General features: G+C 38.3%; 2 protein-coding genes across 2 annotated transcripts in view; both read right to left on the minus strand.

Annotated features, from left to right (window-relative positions):
* Positions 1 to 11574, minus strand: part of kif19 (kinesin family member 19) — a 30068-nt gene extending 18494 nt beyond the window's left edge. Inside the window, exons 1-2 of the mRNA XM_079476222.1 lie at positions 11241 to 11574; positions 8861 to 8941 (exon numbers count right to left, since the gene is read on the minus strand). Coding sequence (XP_079332348.1) covers positions 8861 to 8941; positions 11241 to 11318 — 159 coding nt within the window. The 5' untranslated portion in view covers positions 11319 to 11574. The remainder of the gene's footprint in view (positions 1 to 8860; positions 8942 to 11240) is intronic.
* Positions 11575 to 12920: 1346 nt separating this feature from the next.
* Positions 12921 to 17331, minus strand: dnai2b (dynein, axonemal, intermediate chain 2b; the record flags this gene model as incomplete). Its single annotated transcript, XM_079476827.1, has 12 exons — positions 12921 to 13013; positions 13439 to 13663; positions 13768 to 13914; positions 14358 to 14493; positions 14942 to 15165; positions 15246 to 15368; positions 15517 to 15656; positions 15990 to 16103; positions 16214 to 16356; positions 16702 to 16823; positions 16905 to 17066; positions 17149 to 17331. The coding sequence occupies 12 exons, from the start codon at positions 17329 to 17331 to the stop codon at positions 12921 to 12923; spliced, it is 1812 nt and encodes a 603-aa protein (XP_079332953.1).
* Positions 17332 to 17956: the final 625 nt, after the last annotated feature.

Raw genomic sequence — 17956 nt, forward strand, 5'->3', positions numbered from 1 at the left:
GTGCATTAACATTGTCTCTGGTCTGAGTAGCGTTTCCTGGCAACTTACTAAAAACATTATAAAGATTAAGTCCATAAACAATCGTATGCATTCTTCTAATCGTCTCAATATCGTCATTATTGAGTTACCGAGTCAGCAGAGTAACAAACATGATTCTAAAAAAAGGTTTGGTTTAACACAGGTTCTTTTGCGTCAACAGCACGCACCGATGCATCAGGTCACATAGAGGCGGAAAACATCCCCAAATAAACAGGCCCCGACATGCCCCGCAATAAGCAGGGGAGTAGCCAATCCAAATAGAGATAAAATTAAACCGGTAGCGATCACTAAACCATACAGTATTTGCAAAACAGTTTAAGTCTTGTTGATAACCACAGATAACCAGAGGAAAAACAAGGCAATATTTTTAGATTCTTGAGCTGCAAGCCTGTCTTACCAATGAAGGACAATTAAATTAAAGGAGGTTTAACAAGACTAGACAGGAACTACACAACACACACATGCGTGACGGCCCGTGCTAATGCACATTATTTGCCAGAGATTACACCCTGGCATTTATACAACTTCACAGCTGGCATGACAGGAGCAAAGAACAAGGTCAGATGTCGCTTTAAGGTCAAGACATGGAGGTTGGCATTGCACAACAATGTGGGACAATGACCGATGGCTGAGACATCACATCACAGAGATTTGCACCCAGAGGCCTAGACAGTTTAAGTGTATTGTCAACAACACTTTTGAACAGAGCGGTAAAAGTCAAAGAAAAACAGCGCAGTCTGTACTAACACCAAAGGAGACATACACAATTTCCACCCGACACTGTACCACTGGCAGTTTGGTATTCAAGCCTATCACTTAATTTTGAGATGTATCTTTATGTTATGTTTTATATGCTTCTACATCAAATAGTACATAGATAATACATCTAAAAAATGAATAGGCACTAGAGGTTTTGAAAGCATCAGTCATGTTTTGTAAAACAGATTTATTTTGAGATTAACATGATAAAGAACTATGTGTAACAAATTATACAAGTCTGCTATAAAGCTAATCAATTATATTACTTGGAGAAAAAAAGTTTATTGACATTTTTCTTATTTATTATTTAAATCGTCAACCAATTCAACATATGGGAATTCATTAATTTAATTATATAGCTTTATAAAATAATATAGCTGTATTCAAATTGGTACACAAAATCTGAATTTATCAATAAAGATTTAATCTGCAAAACAGAATACTTAATTTAAAAAATTGTCAAAATTATATTTTGTATTCTTTATTTTATGTCAAAACTGCAGTTGAGTCGTTTTGTATTAATAACAAAACAAGTATTGATAACATATATACAGCTAACTAACAATATAAACCAATAAAAGCATAATAATAAAAACATGATTTTTGAAAATAGTAAACATTTTGAACACTCTTCATTTCATGATTTTAAACGTATTTTTTATGTAAAATTGTACATTTGAGTTTATTTTTAAATAATTATCTTAATTATGCACAAAACAATCTTTGATCAAATTGCTGTATATACAAATTTGAAGTAAAACCCCATGCATATAAATAATAATCCATCAAAAGGAAAAAACTGTTATGTAAAAAATTTACAAATGAAAACAAAGAGGAACTTCACACTGGGCCGTAAGGGTGCAGCTGCAAGTATTCTGGGCTGTCCGGCTCAGATCACATGTAATCTAGAAAGTGATGAGCTGTGCTTGGCTGAGCAGGTACAAAATCTCCAATTTTGTGTTCCATCAGCACGGGTCAATCCGACCTCACACAACCTTGAAAAATGGATTAACGTAACATGACGGAAACAGCATTTCTTCAGAAGTCGTATTGTCAAGTATCATCTTTCATTAGTGAATGAACTGGGGAATCACGGTTAATTTTCAGGATATCAGTCACATGCACACAAAAATTACACACATGCACCTTTCATCAGCAAACGATGAGAAAAACACAAGTGATCTTCCTCACGCTCATTTAGGATAACAAGTGCAAAAGTGCGAAACAAACATGGGCTCATTATGAATCATCATGCAGGACAGCTGAGAGGTGCTGAGGGACCGGCAACAGTGCCAGATAATACGAAATAACAGCCCATAATAAGCCCTTAAAGACCATAATGAGCTTCAAAACAACTTTATGGTAAAAAATAGCCACGACTAACAATGTTGAGGGCTCTTCGGAAAATGGAGTTCAATCTAACCTGAGAGCCCCACATCCATCTATCCACCCATCCATCATCTACCTATCCATCCATCCATTATCCACCCACCCTTCCATTCATCCATCCATCCATCTATCTAAACCACCCACCCACACATCATCTACCTACCTATCCAACCATCCATTCATCCATCCATCCATCCATCCATCCATCCATCCATCCAACCAACCACCCAACTACCCACCCATCCATCCATCCATCCATCTAGATTCCTCACACAGTCAATTTAACTCACCACACATGTTCAAGTCAAACGCAAACCTTTGCAACTGTGCAATAAGGCCACCCAAATCCAACAATACCAGACATGTGGCCACGCACTAAATAAACACACTAATATGATCACGTGTGTTGTTGATAACCAAGTTGTATAAGACTCATAAGGGAGGCCATTGTTTATGTAGTTCCACTGTCCTGGGTCTAATATTTTGGTTCTCTGGTGTATTGGGCGACCAACAACATATGTGCCTTGGTCATTTTATTACTTTTCTTTCTTTTATTATTTCCCAGTTGTTCTCTTTCTCTCTTCCTCTTTTGTCCATTGTCCATATTCTAAACACACAAACTACTCATGAGAGATGGAAAGAGAGCTCACTATAAATACAATCTATAGTGATTTATGGACAGGTACGGTAGTCTGTAATTTTGTTTGAATATTCTTGGTTTATTTTCTTTTTTGCTCTCAAGTTTTCTTCTTGTTCTTAATTTGGTGTATTGTTATTTTGTTTATATTTTCATTCTGTCCTTAACATCAACCTGCCAAAAGAACTACGGATGAAAATTAGCCAGTGTTGGCAAAATCTGGTGCATTATATATATATATATATATTGTATTGTCATTATTACTGATTCAATGATCGAACTATAAACCACATCAGCAAAAAGGTTATTTTCATGGTGAAAAACATGGTACATATTCATTGTGGGCCAAAGCGGATCTCATGCATACATTACAGACAATCGAGCGTTTAAGGTCTCATGCTAAGAAAGAACTTTCCACCACCCTGAATACCTCTTCAGCCTCTTATCAACAGAGCCCCCCCCCCCCCCATACTGTACATTATAAAGAGAGGAGGAAAGGAGACAGAGCGTGAACGAGTGAACGAGCGAGAGAGAAAGAGAGAGAGAGAGAGAGAGAGAGAGAGTGGAAGATCAGGTGACCAGTCCAGAATAGACCGGGTCTGTACAGTATGTAAGTAAAGGAAGCATTTGTTGATCCACTTAAAGAAGCATACGGCCATCAGGATGAGCGTCTATATGATCAGACAGTGTTTAAGTTCAACACAGACACTCAACGTTAAGCTTGTAAACAATATTTGTAAACGCTGTAGTGTCACGTCTGCAATCTGGATTATTGGTTTATAATGATTGTTTGTACCTGGAAGTGTGCAATGGGTTTTACACAATAGAAGATATTTTGAAAAATGTGGAAACCGAACAGTGACGGCACTCATTCACTTGCATTGAAAAATGGCTTCAAAATATATCAATGTGTGTTCTGCGGATGAAAGAAAGTCATACAGGTTTGAAATGATCAGAGGGTGAGAAAATAATGGCAGAATTTTCATTTTTGTGTGAACTATATCTTTAATACCACCTGCCTCAGAATTACAATAGCAAGTAGAAAATACTTACAAACAGTTTACCATTTTTAAATTGACTTGTCTCAGCATTTATACAACAAAAGATCGTTCTTAATAGTTTGAATTAAAGTCATAAAAATCTAAGTGTGGAAAACTACAACATTGGCTGTAATAGCCCCGTGTACCCTTCCAAAGCTGCTCTACTCCAGTGATGGACATTTACAGAGCCGGCCAGGATGCGTACGCCATAAAACACAAATGGAGAAAGTCAACCAGTAAAAGCAGAGTCTAACAGTTGGCATTTTCCCCAGCACTCCTTCGACTAAATCTTGTCTGTTGAATGCCGGTTTTGTTTGGAGAACTGTTTCTCGGCCGAGCTGTGAGACTATTCAAACAGTGCGCCTGTAAAAGACACCAAACGCTATTCTGTCAGATTCTTCTCTAAGTCTTACGTTTATGATTTCCCTACCAAAATAACCCTGCAAAAAAGCTCCCGAACCCAGAAAATCCTGGAGGTAGGGAGCGCTTTGAAAACCCATAACCGTTATTACTGAAGGTGTGAATATCTTTGATCTGTGCTTGAGAGTTGGGCTGGCAGGCTCATTCTGCTAATTCCCTCTCTCCGTTATAGAACTGAAGGGGAGCGCAATTTCAATCTCTTAACAGACAAATAAGCAGGAATCTTGAAAGACGACAGTAACCGAATATAGAAGGTCCAAAGTGGTGGCTTTGTTGCGCACAAAGGGAAGAATTTGCCACGTTATCAGGTACGACCTGAGCTCTGATGAATGCAGGCCTTTGTTTACTTGCCAAGGTCTATAAAGGGAAACTTTGTGTTCTGTTCTTTCTCTTGCGTTTCCTCTTGTAGGGGGTGAGATGCCCAAGCCACCCGTTGAAGAATCGTGTGCAAAGGCCCCAAAAGATGGGTACATTTCAAGTTTCAAGTTCATTCTGCAATAGTTTAGCCGCGAGTTAAAGTTTTATCATCATTAACTTCCCACATGTCACTCGAAAACGTTTCTCTAGTGGAATACAAATTTATGAGGATTTTAAGGGAGTGTCTCAAAAGTGCACTATTGGCATTCATAAAACGGTTGATATGTTTTGTTTGAGAGCATCGTTTGGGTGCTCAGAAGACCCCACAACCATAAAGTCCATCAGCATTTACGTTCTTTGGCGAAGGGGGACGACAAAAGAGACCCGAACAATGTCCTGACCTTGTCTGTGTGTTGTCATGACAGTTTGTCGGGGAGTGGGCGAAAACAGGAGCCCTGCTGAGGAGAGCAGTTAACAGCTTTTAAAAGTTAAAGGAGACACATCCCTCACGGCATCCAAAACTCAGCCAATGTCACCGGGAACATACTGAGTGTGTAATTACAGCCACGGTGATTTCTGACTTCCTCTGACATTTCGTGCTGTCAGTCTCGGTTTAATATCTTTCCCCAGGTCAGCGTTTGGAGATTCAACAGCTTTAGACGTTAGAGAAAAATCAAGAAAAGTTATATTTATAATTGATCCTGAGTTGGGCCTTAAATGCCTTATTTTTAAATTCTGATACCACAAACATGTAGCATTAAACATGTCTATTCCGTCAACAAGGATCCAAGAAAACAAGCAGCACAAAACGATGAGGCTCAAGCTGAAGCGTTAATCGTTTATGATCCATAATTCGCTCATACGATTACAACAGAGTTATGGCTCTGTCACGGGCGCTTACTATAAGGTTTTGTGGAGGGATGCTTAATAAACATCAATGAATGTTACGACTGTACAGTATGCAGCTAAGCCCTAATATAAACATGTATGACGTCAGAGTGGAATGCTATAGTCTTGGTGAACTCTTGAAAGCAAGTCACTGTAGACAGGCGAGGTGCTAAGTTGCCTCACTGATATGTATCATCAATGTATAATGACACACAGGTAAGAACAGGTGAAGGAAAGGTTCTGTCTTCTGAGGGTGTGTCTATACATGTATAAGAGTCTTAAAGGGACAGTATACCCCAAAATGTAAATCCTGTCATCGTTTACTCTCCCTCATGTTGTTTAAATTCTGTATACATTTCTTTGTTCTGCCAAACACAGAGAAAGCTATTTGGAAGAATGAACCGTTCATGGCCACAACTGAATTAAAAAAGGAAAAATTACAATGGTTGTCCAAAGTGTCACAGAACTGTTTACTTTTTCAAAATATCTTATTTTAAAATATCTTTACAAATAAATTCCTACTATGGTAGTCAATGGTGACCAAGAACTGTTTAGTTACAAGCATTCTTCCTAATATCTTTCTCTGTGTTCATCAGAACAAATACATTCATACAGGTTTGGACCAACTTGGCGGTAAGTAAATAAAGGCAGAATTTAAAATTATTTGGTGAACTGTTCATTTAAGATTCCCACATGCAGCAAATCTATTTCGTAAAGGAATAGTTTTACTAAAATGTATATTCAATAAATCTATTCTGACTTTCTCTCTTCATTGGAACCCAGATTAAAGGGATAAAGGGATAGTGCATCTAAATAAATAAATAGGTTTGCTTGTTCATTCTGATATAATGACCGACACTTTGGTGATGGAGATGTCAGTCTAACCCTAAACCACCATGAAAGCAGTCCAAATACAGTACAGTAACTCAAATTCTGAGTTAAAATACAGCACACAAATGATAATTTTATGTTACTTTTAAGGCGCATGTTTATCCTTATATAGCTTGACAGGCCCGGTCCCCATTCACTGTCACTATATCCAACAAGAGCAAAAAAGAAATTTTGTTACAAAACCACATTTCGTGTTTCGTGTAAGAATGACACGTGGGTAAATAAATATTATTTCTTTAAAGTTAATTGCCTAGATCTTCTAAATAATTGAACCACGCACTAATCCTGCTGACTGCCACAGTAATGCGCAGAGGTTAATGAATACCAATTTGTTACAGGCTCTTGCAACATTAATACAAAGAATTAGGCTTTGCGATCTAGACAAAATGAACTCAAGCCTCTAGTTTTTCATGTGTTTTATTAATAAAAGCACCATTTCAAAACTGTATGATTAATCATTTTAACAAAGTCTAGCTCAAGTCCACCCATCAGATTCATGTTAGAAACACTGGCATGATCCTAAAGCCGTCAGGTGGCTGGAGGTACAGAAGAGCAGGTGGCTGCTGTCTAAGCCATCTGAAGCCCATCTTGATGAGCTCATCCTCTTAAGGTTTACCCCTTCCTGAGCCTCGGCTGTCCAGAGGGAGAACGCCATCGACACCAATAAACAAAAAACACGTCTCACTCTACTTGTGAATGGTGACGCCATATGGCATGCTTGCTGCCAACAGATAAGAAAGGTAGTTTAGTTTGTAGGCTAATCTGGGGATGAGGTAGGGGTGGGCTAAATTGCGAGGTTATTCCACGTTTAACTGGTGTTGAATTGGTTGTTTTTGGTAATAGCAATTGCAGTTTATCGATCAAATTTGGTCTCCCTTATTAACTGTCTTTATTAGTACAGTTGCACTGGGGTTTCTTATATATTTACAGTCATATTCAAACAAAAAAAGTCACAAAAGCACCTGGTGGACATCAAATTAGAGAATGTGCATCATAGATCTGAATATGGAAGCTCTTCTGCATTTAAGTGACAAATCTGTATAAATGTCTTTGTTCTGATGAACACAGAGAAAGATATTTGGAAGAATGCTTGTAACCACATTGTTCTTCGCCACCATTGACAAGCATATAGGAAAAAATACAATGGTAGTCAAAAGTGCTCTTGGACTGCGTGCTTTCCCTACATTCTTCAAAATATCTTCTTTTGTGTTTAACAGAACAAAGAAATGTGTCAAGCAATATCACCTTTGGGGTGATCTGATCCTTTAAAAGGTGTAACAAATAAAAAGGAAGGATTTCTGTAGAACACCTGTTGAAGTAAAGGAAACCCAATGAGCCTGAATAATTGCCGTGTGTGTATTTCAGTGTGTGTTTATGTGTTTTTACATAACTGAACTGTATCGTATGCTGGTACTGTTCTGTTTGTCCCATACATGATGACTGCACAAACATAATACACAAAACCTAAACCTTTCTTTACAAAGCCACTAATCCCATGAGCCCTTGCACAACCAGTTTGTATTGTTAGGTTCTTGATAGTAAACACGAACATATCAGCTGACCCACCACAGGCCAGTGTAATCTATTCAATGATATACTGTATCGAACTGAAAACATATAGCCACCGAGATGAACGTTTGCTATCCATCATAAAAGTAGGCTAATGCTTTTGTTAAAGGTGCTGTGTGTTTTTTAGAGGAGCTATTGACAGAAATGCAATATAATATACAAAACTATGTCTTCAGAGGTGTATAAACACCTTACATAATGAAGCGTTATGCTTTTATTTCCTACATACATCGCGGGTGCCCTTGCATGAAATTCATCATGTTGATTCTACAGTAGCCCTAAACGGAAAACTGCTCTAGGGGGTGCGTTTAGTAAATATGATTTTGTCAAAGAACGAAATCTGAACGAATGCAACCTCACAATTTGCAACCTCACCGCTAGATGTCGCTATATTTCAAATACTGGACCTTTAATATTATGTGGCACAAAAGCAGATAGCTAAACACGAACTTCAGTCCATTCAAATGTGATTAGAATTGATAAAAGTTGGATTGAAAAACTTCATTCCTAAAGGTTGTGCAAGGCCACCCAATAAGATTACAGTTTGCCGGATCAAGAAAATGTTTCCATATCTACTTTTTTCTTGACGTCTCCATGAAGGGCACAATTACCACGACTGACTTCCTGTTTGATGTCACAACAGCCACAGAAAGTTCAGAAAACCTTACGAACAAGTACATTTCGGAAATTTTCAACTCAAAAAATGAGCTCGAAAGAGGTCCTCAATACAGATCGAGTACACAAACAGACCAAATGTTAAATACCAGGACTAACAGGTACTGTCAACATATACATCTATATTGCGTCCATCTCTCTCTCGCTGACCGTCACACACAAACGTCAAACACCTTTTACAGAAGTCTTTTCTTACCTGGTCATCTACTTTGTGGGCTATAACAGTGGCACCTTCCTCCAGTTCTGAATTGCTCAATGGGCGAATTCGCAGGGCCACCTGGGAAATAGAAAAAAAATACCATGAAAAGTTCAAAGAAAAGACGTTTTTTACTTTGGTTTAAAGTTATTGAAAACGCATATATGAGATATGAAGTCTGTTCTTGAAAAATGTTTTACATAACTTGGCACTTTAATGTGATGCTTTTGAACTCCATTGAAGTCCTTTGAATATACATATAACTGTTGGGGCCAAAGTACAGCACATAAAGGCAGTCGTCGCTAACAAGAGGCCATTATGAAACAAGCAATGATGTTTTCAACGATGGTTCCCTTAGCACTCGGAACTAGAGAAGATACTAGACCGCAACAATTACTCTATCCACTTTGACAAGTGATGCAATTTTTTCTCATCATTTATATTTCAAGGACACTTTTGTTTCAATAATGAGGTTCAATCACTGTGCAAGTACACATTGACAGCCGGTGATGCAACGATGCTGAAATTCTAGTAGATTTAATAATATAGTCTAATTATTACAGCTGAAGGCTTTAAGATATTAAAGCTGAATATTTGATATGCTTAATGGGATACAGTGTTGTGGGACTGATGTTGTTAATAGTCAATACTCTTGTGGTAAAGTTACCCCTTAATTTCGTCAACTATAAGTGTAAACTAGGGTTGCACCGATATGTACATTTTGGTAGATAACGAAAACATATGAGTCTTTACCATTGGAAGCCGATATTTGATATATTGGCCGATATACAGTATCTGGATATTAATATATTAGGGCTGTTCGATTATGACAAAATAATCGTGATTATGACAAAATAATCGTGATTATGACAAAATAATTGCAAATATTTTGGCCAGTTTTGAGATCCCGATTATTTAACACGATTACTCATTAACGTTTAACACAACATAGAAAATAATAAAACTTGGCTTTTAAACTCCGGATTTAACTGAAAAATAAATGTCCTGCTGAACCACTGTAAAGAAAAGGGTGCGCTGTGGATTTATACGACTTATACTGAGAGAGGATTCTCGAATGCGGCACAATAATCGCTTACCTCGATTATTTTGTTTTTTATAATTGATGAAGGCCAAAATTGACAATTACAATTCATTTTCGATTAATTGCACAGCCCTATAATATATCATTTCCTAAGACTGAAAAAGTGGACAAATGCTTTTATATGTAAACATTCACTGCAGAAAGCAAGGTGACCGTTAGTTCTCCTTTTCCCCGCTGAAAATCATGTACCAAGCCTACTTTACACTAGTTAATGAAAAAACGTACACTAACCCTTTTCTTTCAACAGGTATTGTTCTAGCTTTTGTTGAAACTAGCAACTTTGTATTAGCACCTAATGTACTATTGCTCTATTATGACATATCGCTTATTGCTCCCTGAACTCTTTGTAAGTCGGTGTGGATAAAAGCGTCTGCTAAATGACTAAATGTAAATGTAGTTAAAAATGATTTAACCTTCAAACTTTTCTGGTATATTTTATTCGACGAAACAAATTATAGATGTTCTTCCCGAGCAACACAGGAATAATGTTCTTAACAGCCACACTTCTAACAGGTCTCAAGACAGAAAGCATTCAGACAGCAGTCTGCGTCAAACAATATGCTTTTGTTCCTATAAATAACACATTCATAAATACATAAATACATACTGTGCGTATACAAACAAGGTTTGCTAATAGCAATAAGCGAATGATCACGACAGAAAGACGGTACTGTACAGTATGTTAACTGTGAGTAGCCTGCAGCTGAAGGAAATTATTTATCGGCTATAACATATCTGCCGATTGTATTAAAAACGACCATTTATCGCCGATATCGATATCGTCGATATGTATCGTGCATCTCAAGTGTAAACAACCGTTATACAAATATAGTCATTATCATTAGGATGGGTATGATCCGTAAAATCTCGAGGAGGAAAAGTACACCAATGTACCCCATATAAATTCTTCCTCAACTAAAACACGAATGATGCCTTAGTGGAAAAAGAGAAAGGGAACTTAAACTGCCCCTGTGAATAATTAAGAGGGGGGCAAAAGATCACTAAAAAGCGGGTATTAAGCTCCCAAAGAGTCTGTCAGACTGTCAAGATCGAAATCTCTCATGTGGGTTTAAATGTACAGGCTGTCTGAGAATTAAATGGGGGTTTACAACAGACTACATCAATAGTCAATGACAAACAACACATATAACTTAAATAGCCCTTATTCAAATATCAACTGAATAAGAAAACTGACGTCTTGTTCAGGAATAAAACTATTAAACGTTGTTTTTGCAGAACAGTAGTTGACATACATAATGAAACGAATACTGCACTTACAGTCAGCTGGTGATCTTTTGATTCTCCGGTGTCCTTCATCGTGATGTTTTGCTCGGTTATTTGTAAACTAAAACACATAAGGAATGCGCAACATAAGCCACACTTCCATAATAAATGTAACAACGCGTGCCAGATTCAGCTTGACGCATTAACGGCGGTGAATTCACCTGCGCTTCACTCGCTCATAGATGATAATACAACACCGAAAGATAAAACACGAGTCCCGAGGCTCTTAAAAGCCCGTGGATTCCGTCCGGTCCATGTCTGAGCTGGACGCGAGTGTGGAGCTGAGCGCGTGAACGCGCGTGTTGTGTTTCTGATGTCCCTGGAGATCAGACAGCGGCGGCGGTGATGCGCGCACTCGCTGACACGCGTCTGACGCTGCAGGAGTCGCAGGTTAACGTCGCTGACTGTGGGGTTTTAGCGACACCTGTTGGTTAGGTGTATGTTTATGAGATAATTATGAGGAGTTTGGTTCCAATATGAAATAACTCAGGTTTTCAAAATTGTCAAAACTCTAGTTTTTTTGTGCTTTCCAATTGCTTTCAATCGAACTGCGGTTGGTTTGTTTTGATTTAATCAATAGTACAAGAGACAGCTAACTAACACAATAAAACATGATAAAAAACGTTTTGGAACCAAATTCTTCATTACAGCCGTGGAAACGTTTTTCCGAATTGACTATTTATAGGTGTGTTTATGTTCAATTATTTTTTAGTCTGTAGACTACTAACAATATTTCACCCCGATTTCAAATAAAAATATATTGTTTCTATTTGCATCTATTTGCAAAAAAAATAGAAATCTGGAGAAATAGGTGAAATAACAGGACAAATGCTCTGTATTTCAGATCTCAAATACTGCAAAGAAAACAAGTTTATGTTCACTTTTAAGCAATGCAACGGTACTATTTATTCATGTATTTGGGAAAGGTTCAAATATATTTTTTGTGATAACCTGGATTTTTATCACAGATTTCATGTGTTGGATGACTTTGTCACTTCTGAGGTTCGATTTTGTTGAAATTCTCTTGTTGAATGGTCTCTTCATTTTTTGCGTGGTTGCATAAGATAAATATATACCGTAGAGTTTATTCCATGATTTTTATGTTTGATAGTCTGAAGTAATCTTGCCTTAATGTCCTATAAAGTTTAGTCTAGAGATGTATTGCATGAATGCATACTTTTTATTTTTAAATACATTTTCATCTGATCTGTAATTTTCATCTGAAAATGTCACATCATTGATCCATTTGAAGAGTTTGTGTCTCATGTCATGTGTACAGTGTGTGTATAATGATGGATGGAATTATCAAAATAATGATTACAATTAAAATATTGATGAAACAAATAGGAAGATGATTTTATTTTCCAGAAATCAAGAGCTACTTAAATGTTTCCATTTTACAAAATGAGCCGTTTCAATCCCTGAAAGATGATCAAAACATCTGAAACTGAAATAATTGGACTAATAATAACAATCATAATTTTAAAGGAACATGTATTTTATTTAATAAGAATTTAATAAGATATTACATTATAATAAACATACCGAAAACATTCAGTTTTCAGTTGCATTCATTTCCTTAAACTCTCTGAATAAACAAATCGGGTCTCATTGTGTACTATTCATCATGTTAGTCCCCTCCCCTACACTTTGGCTCCAGTCTCATAAGTCGTCCTAATTCAACATGACACTTTTTCTTCTTGCATAAGACGTGGCACCATTAGTTTCATGCTCCTGGATGTTTTTTTCGTCGCAAACGTCTTTCTCCTGCAGGGGACAAGAACAGAAATAATCTTTGAACAAACATTCTGGTTGTTGGAAAGGCCAAAGTTAAACTGAATCAGTTAGCCCTGGTGATGCGGGTCTATATGGATCGCCATCCATCTCAAAAAAACATAAAGCATTCTGGGTATAGACACAGGAGACCTTATTGATTTTACTTTCTTTTTCTTTCACAATAGATCATTTTACCCAGGTTATATATAGAGCCCAGGACCCTTATCTTATTGAAGCAACGGCCCCAACATGAGGTACAATCTGTTAAAGCTCCACAAAAGGGGGCAATTTTATTTGACGGGCTGTTTTCAAACACACACGTGACAACATCCATTAAACACACACACGCATACACACAAGCCTCTGTTTCTCTCACGTCACCCTTACAAATATACAGAATCAGTCCTGTCCCAGACCTCATCATTTTCTTTCTCCTGATTCCTCTCGTTCTTCTTCTCGGCTTCCAAAATCTCAAAGAACTCTTTTTCAGCACGGGCGAGCAGCTCCTCCGCGGTCTCCTCCCCGTCACCCTCTTTCATCTCGTCCTCTCTGATCTGTTCAGATCGGCTACGTTCCTTCAGCCGCATCTCTCTGTGTCGGGCTTCCAAAATCTTCTCACGCTTGGTCTCGCGTTCAAACATCTGCGAACATCGAGCTCTGCCTGATGACTTTTTTTATGGTGATTTACACGTTACATATTAAAGAGAGAATGTTGTTCAATGATGTGAATGCATTTGTGTCTCACCTCTGAGACCAGGGCTTTCTCATTCTTCTGTAGTGTACACAGACCTGCGGAAATCTCCAGCATTGTCACGGTTCCCAGCTGAGAGCCGCATCCCAAGAAACGGCCGTTCTCTTGCACCCGGATGCTGTACAGAGCGTCATCACAAACCTTTGAGCAAAACCAAATATACACAAATAAACTTTAGATGTTAAATAAGGGATTATGGACAGTCTGTCATTCATCACATGCTACACAAGCTACTTGGAAGCTTGTCACATCTCTCCCCCCATTAACTCCCATAGTATTTATTTTCGCTACTATGGGAGTAAATTGTGGGTGGGATCTGACTTTCTTCCAAATTTCTTCCTGTGTGTTCAGCAAAACAAAGACATTTATAGAGGTTTGGAACAATCTGGGGTGAGTAAATCTAAGGGTGAGTAAAAGATGACACAATCCCTTTCTGTACTTGTATTCATTTTGAAGGATTGACTTTATGAGAAATCAGAAGTTCAGCGCTCATTGTACAAAAACTTAGAATGCAGCGTCCTATCAGAATCAAGCTTTATGAGGTACATAGAGATGTTATTTATGAGGAGATATTAAGGACCCACTTTGACACTGAGAGTGGGGTTGTTCTGTTTAAAAAGGATGTCCCACACATCCAGGGTCCCATCCATCTTTACTGTAAAGAAGACTGAGGGTCTCACTGGACTCCAGCAGCCATCTAACAGATAGGCCATATGATACCTGAAGAAATAAATCAGAAATACAGCAGTATTTTGGCATTTACTGTGCAATGACAGAGCCCAAACTCAGCTTATCTAACACAAACTAAAAAAGAAAAGAAACTTAATGGTGCTGTGTGTAATTTTTTGGAAGATCTTTTGATAGAAATGCAATATAATATACATAACTATGTCTTCAGAGGTGTATACAGACCTTACATAATGAAGCGCTATGTTTTTATTACCTCAGAATGAGCTATTTCTATCTATATACACCGCCGGCCCCCTTACATGGAATTCAATGTTGTTTCTGCAGTAGCCCTGAACAGACAAACTGATCTACAGAATGTGTTTCGTAAATACATAATCTCCTTCAGCGAAGAAGCAAAAACGTGACGACACATTTCGTACACTGGACCATTAAAATACAATCGATAGTTGGAATACAACAGATTCACAGTGTTTCTTACTTTGTCCACATGATGGAGGACTCTTTGATGTCTTCAGACCAGATGCGAGCGGTCCAGTCACCCACGGTCAGAAAGTTCTTAGGAAAGAATGGGTTCCGTTGGAGGGCGTAAATGGGGCCGTGGTGTCCGCCGTATGTGCACACAATCTTTTCCGCTGGGGTTTTTGCTTTGCGGTTGCAAGACACTACAAGGCCTTGCTCTGTGCCTACCATGAACTTAGTAGGCTTGTGAAATCATAAACAACAGAGATTTAGGTTCTCAGAAAAGAGCTAATGGGCCAAAAAATGTGAGGAAGAACGCTTACCATTGTAGTCTCGAACTCTAGCGAGATGGCACCGAGAGCGTTGTCAAGGTTACCCTTCTTACTGGGGTCCAGCACCAGTCTTTCTGTGGGCTCGCTCATCTTTCGAATGTCCCACCACAATACCTGATGTAACGTTAGAGTATCTTTCAGTATTTTATCATGTGAACACAAGCTGTATATGACAGGGTACAGTATCAAACTCATTTTGAGAGTTTCAGTTTGGTGACACTTCACAACTCAGGTTTAGGCCGTTGTGTTATTGCAAACAGACCTGACCATCTGTAGAAGCTGAAAATGTCTCAGTGCCTGTTTTCGACTGTAGCCAGATGACCTTGTAGACAGGATCTCTGTGGCTATGCTCGACGGCAGACATCTCTACAGGCTGGCTCCCTTTGCGTGTGTCCCAATAAGCTGTCACAAATATAAATGTGCTTATTTTTTGCATCCAGAGATGTCATGATGAGACACTCAATACAAAATTCTATTCTATGCATTCAATGTCAAAGTCCATTAGCCCAGCAAGAGTACATCTGAGTTTAATAAAAGAGCCGTGTCTGCCTTACAACACATGCTATTCAGACGAGGACAAAAGCACTTTTTGCATTAACCATTAATTTGAACCAAGCCAAAGTAACTACACCACTGAACCTGCTACGGAAGGTTATGAGAATTTTCAAAGTCAATTCAAGCTCAGATAAATCACAAATCCGTAAAGAACCTCCGGGGTCCGGGGATAAAACTCACCAATCTGTCCATTATAGCCTCCCCCAACGAGGATGTGAGAATCTTTTGGGTTGTACTCCAGACTAACAAGTGGAGATACGGGTTTCAGAGTCATCTCTGGTTTATTTGGGTTTTCTAAATGTGGAAAAGAAATAAAATACTGGGAGTTAACACTAAATACAGATCAATATAAGACCCTACAGGTATCACTAAATAGCTGTGTTTGAAAGCTGTGCCCTTTATACCAATGTCCCATATGTAGGAGTCAGAGCACATGTTTTTGGGGGCTTTTTGAAATTCTAGGGAAGAGTAGGCTACAGCGAGTTTGCGGTTGTCGTCTGGGTGCCAGGACAAACTGGTGGCTGTGCGCTTCACTTCATTTGGGTCTCTGAAAGAAAACCACATCGCAGAGATTGAAACAAATCCAGCAAACGCTCTGATTTAATAGACGGTTTCATCGGACGCACGTGCCTGGCCTGAAATTAACTTCTGGTGTGTGTTTGGTTATATAACAATTTATTTGACTTATATTTTATTGTATATTCATTCTATTAAGTTCAATACTAATCAACAGTTATTGATGCTTTGCGAAGGTCTACCGGAAGTTAAGTTCGGGTCACTTAATATTTGATTTGTTTATCGACCAGCCCGACTCGGTTCTTGCTGATAATGTCAAAACAAGCAAATATTTGTCTTTTATTTTGCCTGGCTGATATATCGGTCCTTTGTTCACCTGAAGACATTGATTGTCTTAGCCAATGGCTGTTCGTCTGATTCCTTAAACACCTCTTCAGCTTCAAAATACTCCTGATAGATGTCAATGGCGTTGTTCTGCTTGATACAGTGTTCCATGAGCTACAGAAGGATGAAACACGAGAATCAATGTCGATTTGCGAATCATTGCACACGCCTGGTGTAAAATACTTTAAGACTCACACTAGCAATCTGCATAACGGTGTTCTGATAGTGCTCATCTTTTTCCACTTTCTTCCTGTAGCGGATGGTGGCCTCCATGTCTTCTGGGTTGAGATCTTTGTGCCATCCACCCTCTACGTGGTTAATTCCTCTCGATTCGGATTCGAAGTGCTCCGTGTTGACCTGAACAGGCCGAGTTATATACATGTGTCATATTAACGTTATGCCTCGATATATTTTTGCCCGTGTTGAGTGGCTTGCTCACCTCATGCTCAGACATGTCCCGGGCACACTGGATGGCAACATCACATGGATCTCTCACTATGAAGTTGGCAGCCAGGGAAGGATCAGGGAGGATGTCCACATGCAGCTCGGCGGGTCTGTCTGAAAAGTTACACTGGCGGCCAAACTCGCTGCGCTTTTTTGTGTATACATACACAATCTCCATGCTGAAAGCTTTAGATCAGAAAGGTGTGAGAAGAAGGTGATCAATAAAACAAACTTTAATGGGAAATCGGAAGACAGAAATGATTGTGATAAGTTAACAATTTTGTTGGTGTAACAAAAATAAAACTAACGTTATAACAATAATGTAAATATTTAAAAAATATATTATATAGTGAATTATGTAGAATATTCCACCTTTAGGTTAAGATTTGTGGTCATTTGATGTTTAAAATCACCTATTATAAGTTATTATGTTTTTATCATTAATACCCAAAGGACATCACATATATATCCATAGGGTCTTTAAAACAGACCACGTGAGGTGTTAAAAGAGTAAGTTAAGCTATAAATAAAACGAAACAAACGTAACATATTGAGGCAGTTTTACAGACAGCCGTTAAACCGTTCAGCTCTTTATCTCTTTAAAATGTCATTTTAATATCTTACCCGATTTCACGTTTAGATCTTTAAACGTGTTTAGTTCACAGGGCGAGTTGATCGTATCTAGGCAACAGCGGCGCACGTGACGTAGCACGCAATCGAACGTGGCAAAATCTTATTTTATCGTCAAAATATAATATTTATTTTAAACTGTCCTTAATTTCCCATTAAAAATAAAAAGGAGC

The sequence above is a fragment of the Barbatula barbatula genome, assembly GCF_947034865.1.
Source record: "Barbatula barbatula genome assembly, chromosome: 16".
Classification (NCBI taxonomy): Eukaryota; Metazoa; Chordata; class Actinopteri; order Cypriniformes; family Nemacheilidae; genus Barbatula; species Barbatula barbatula.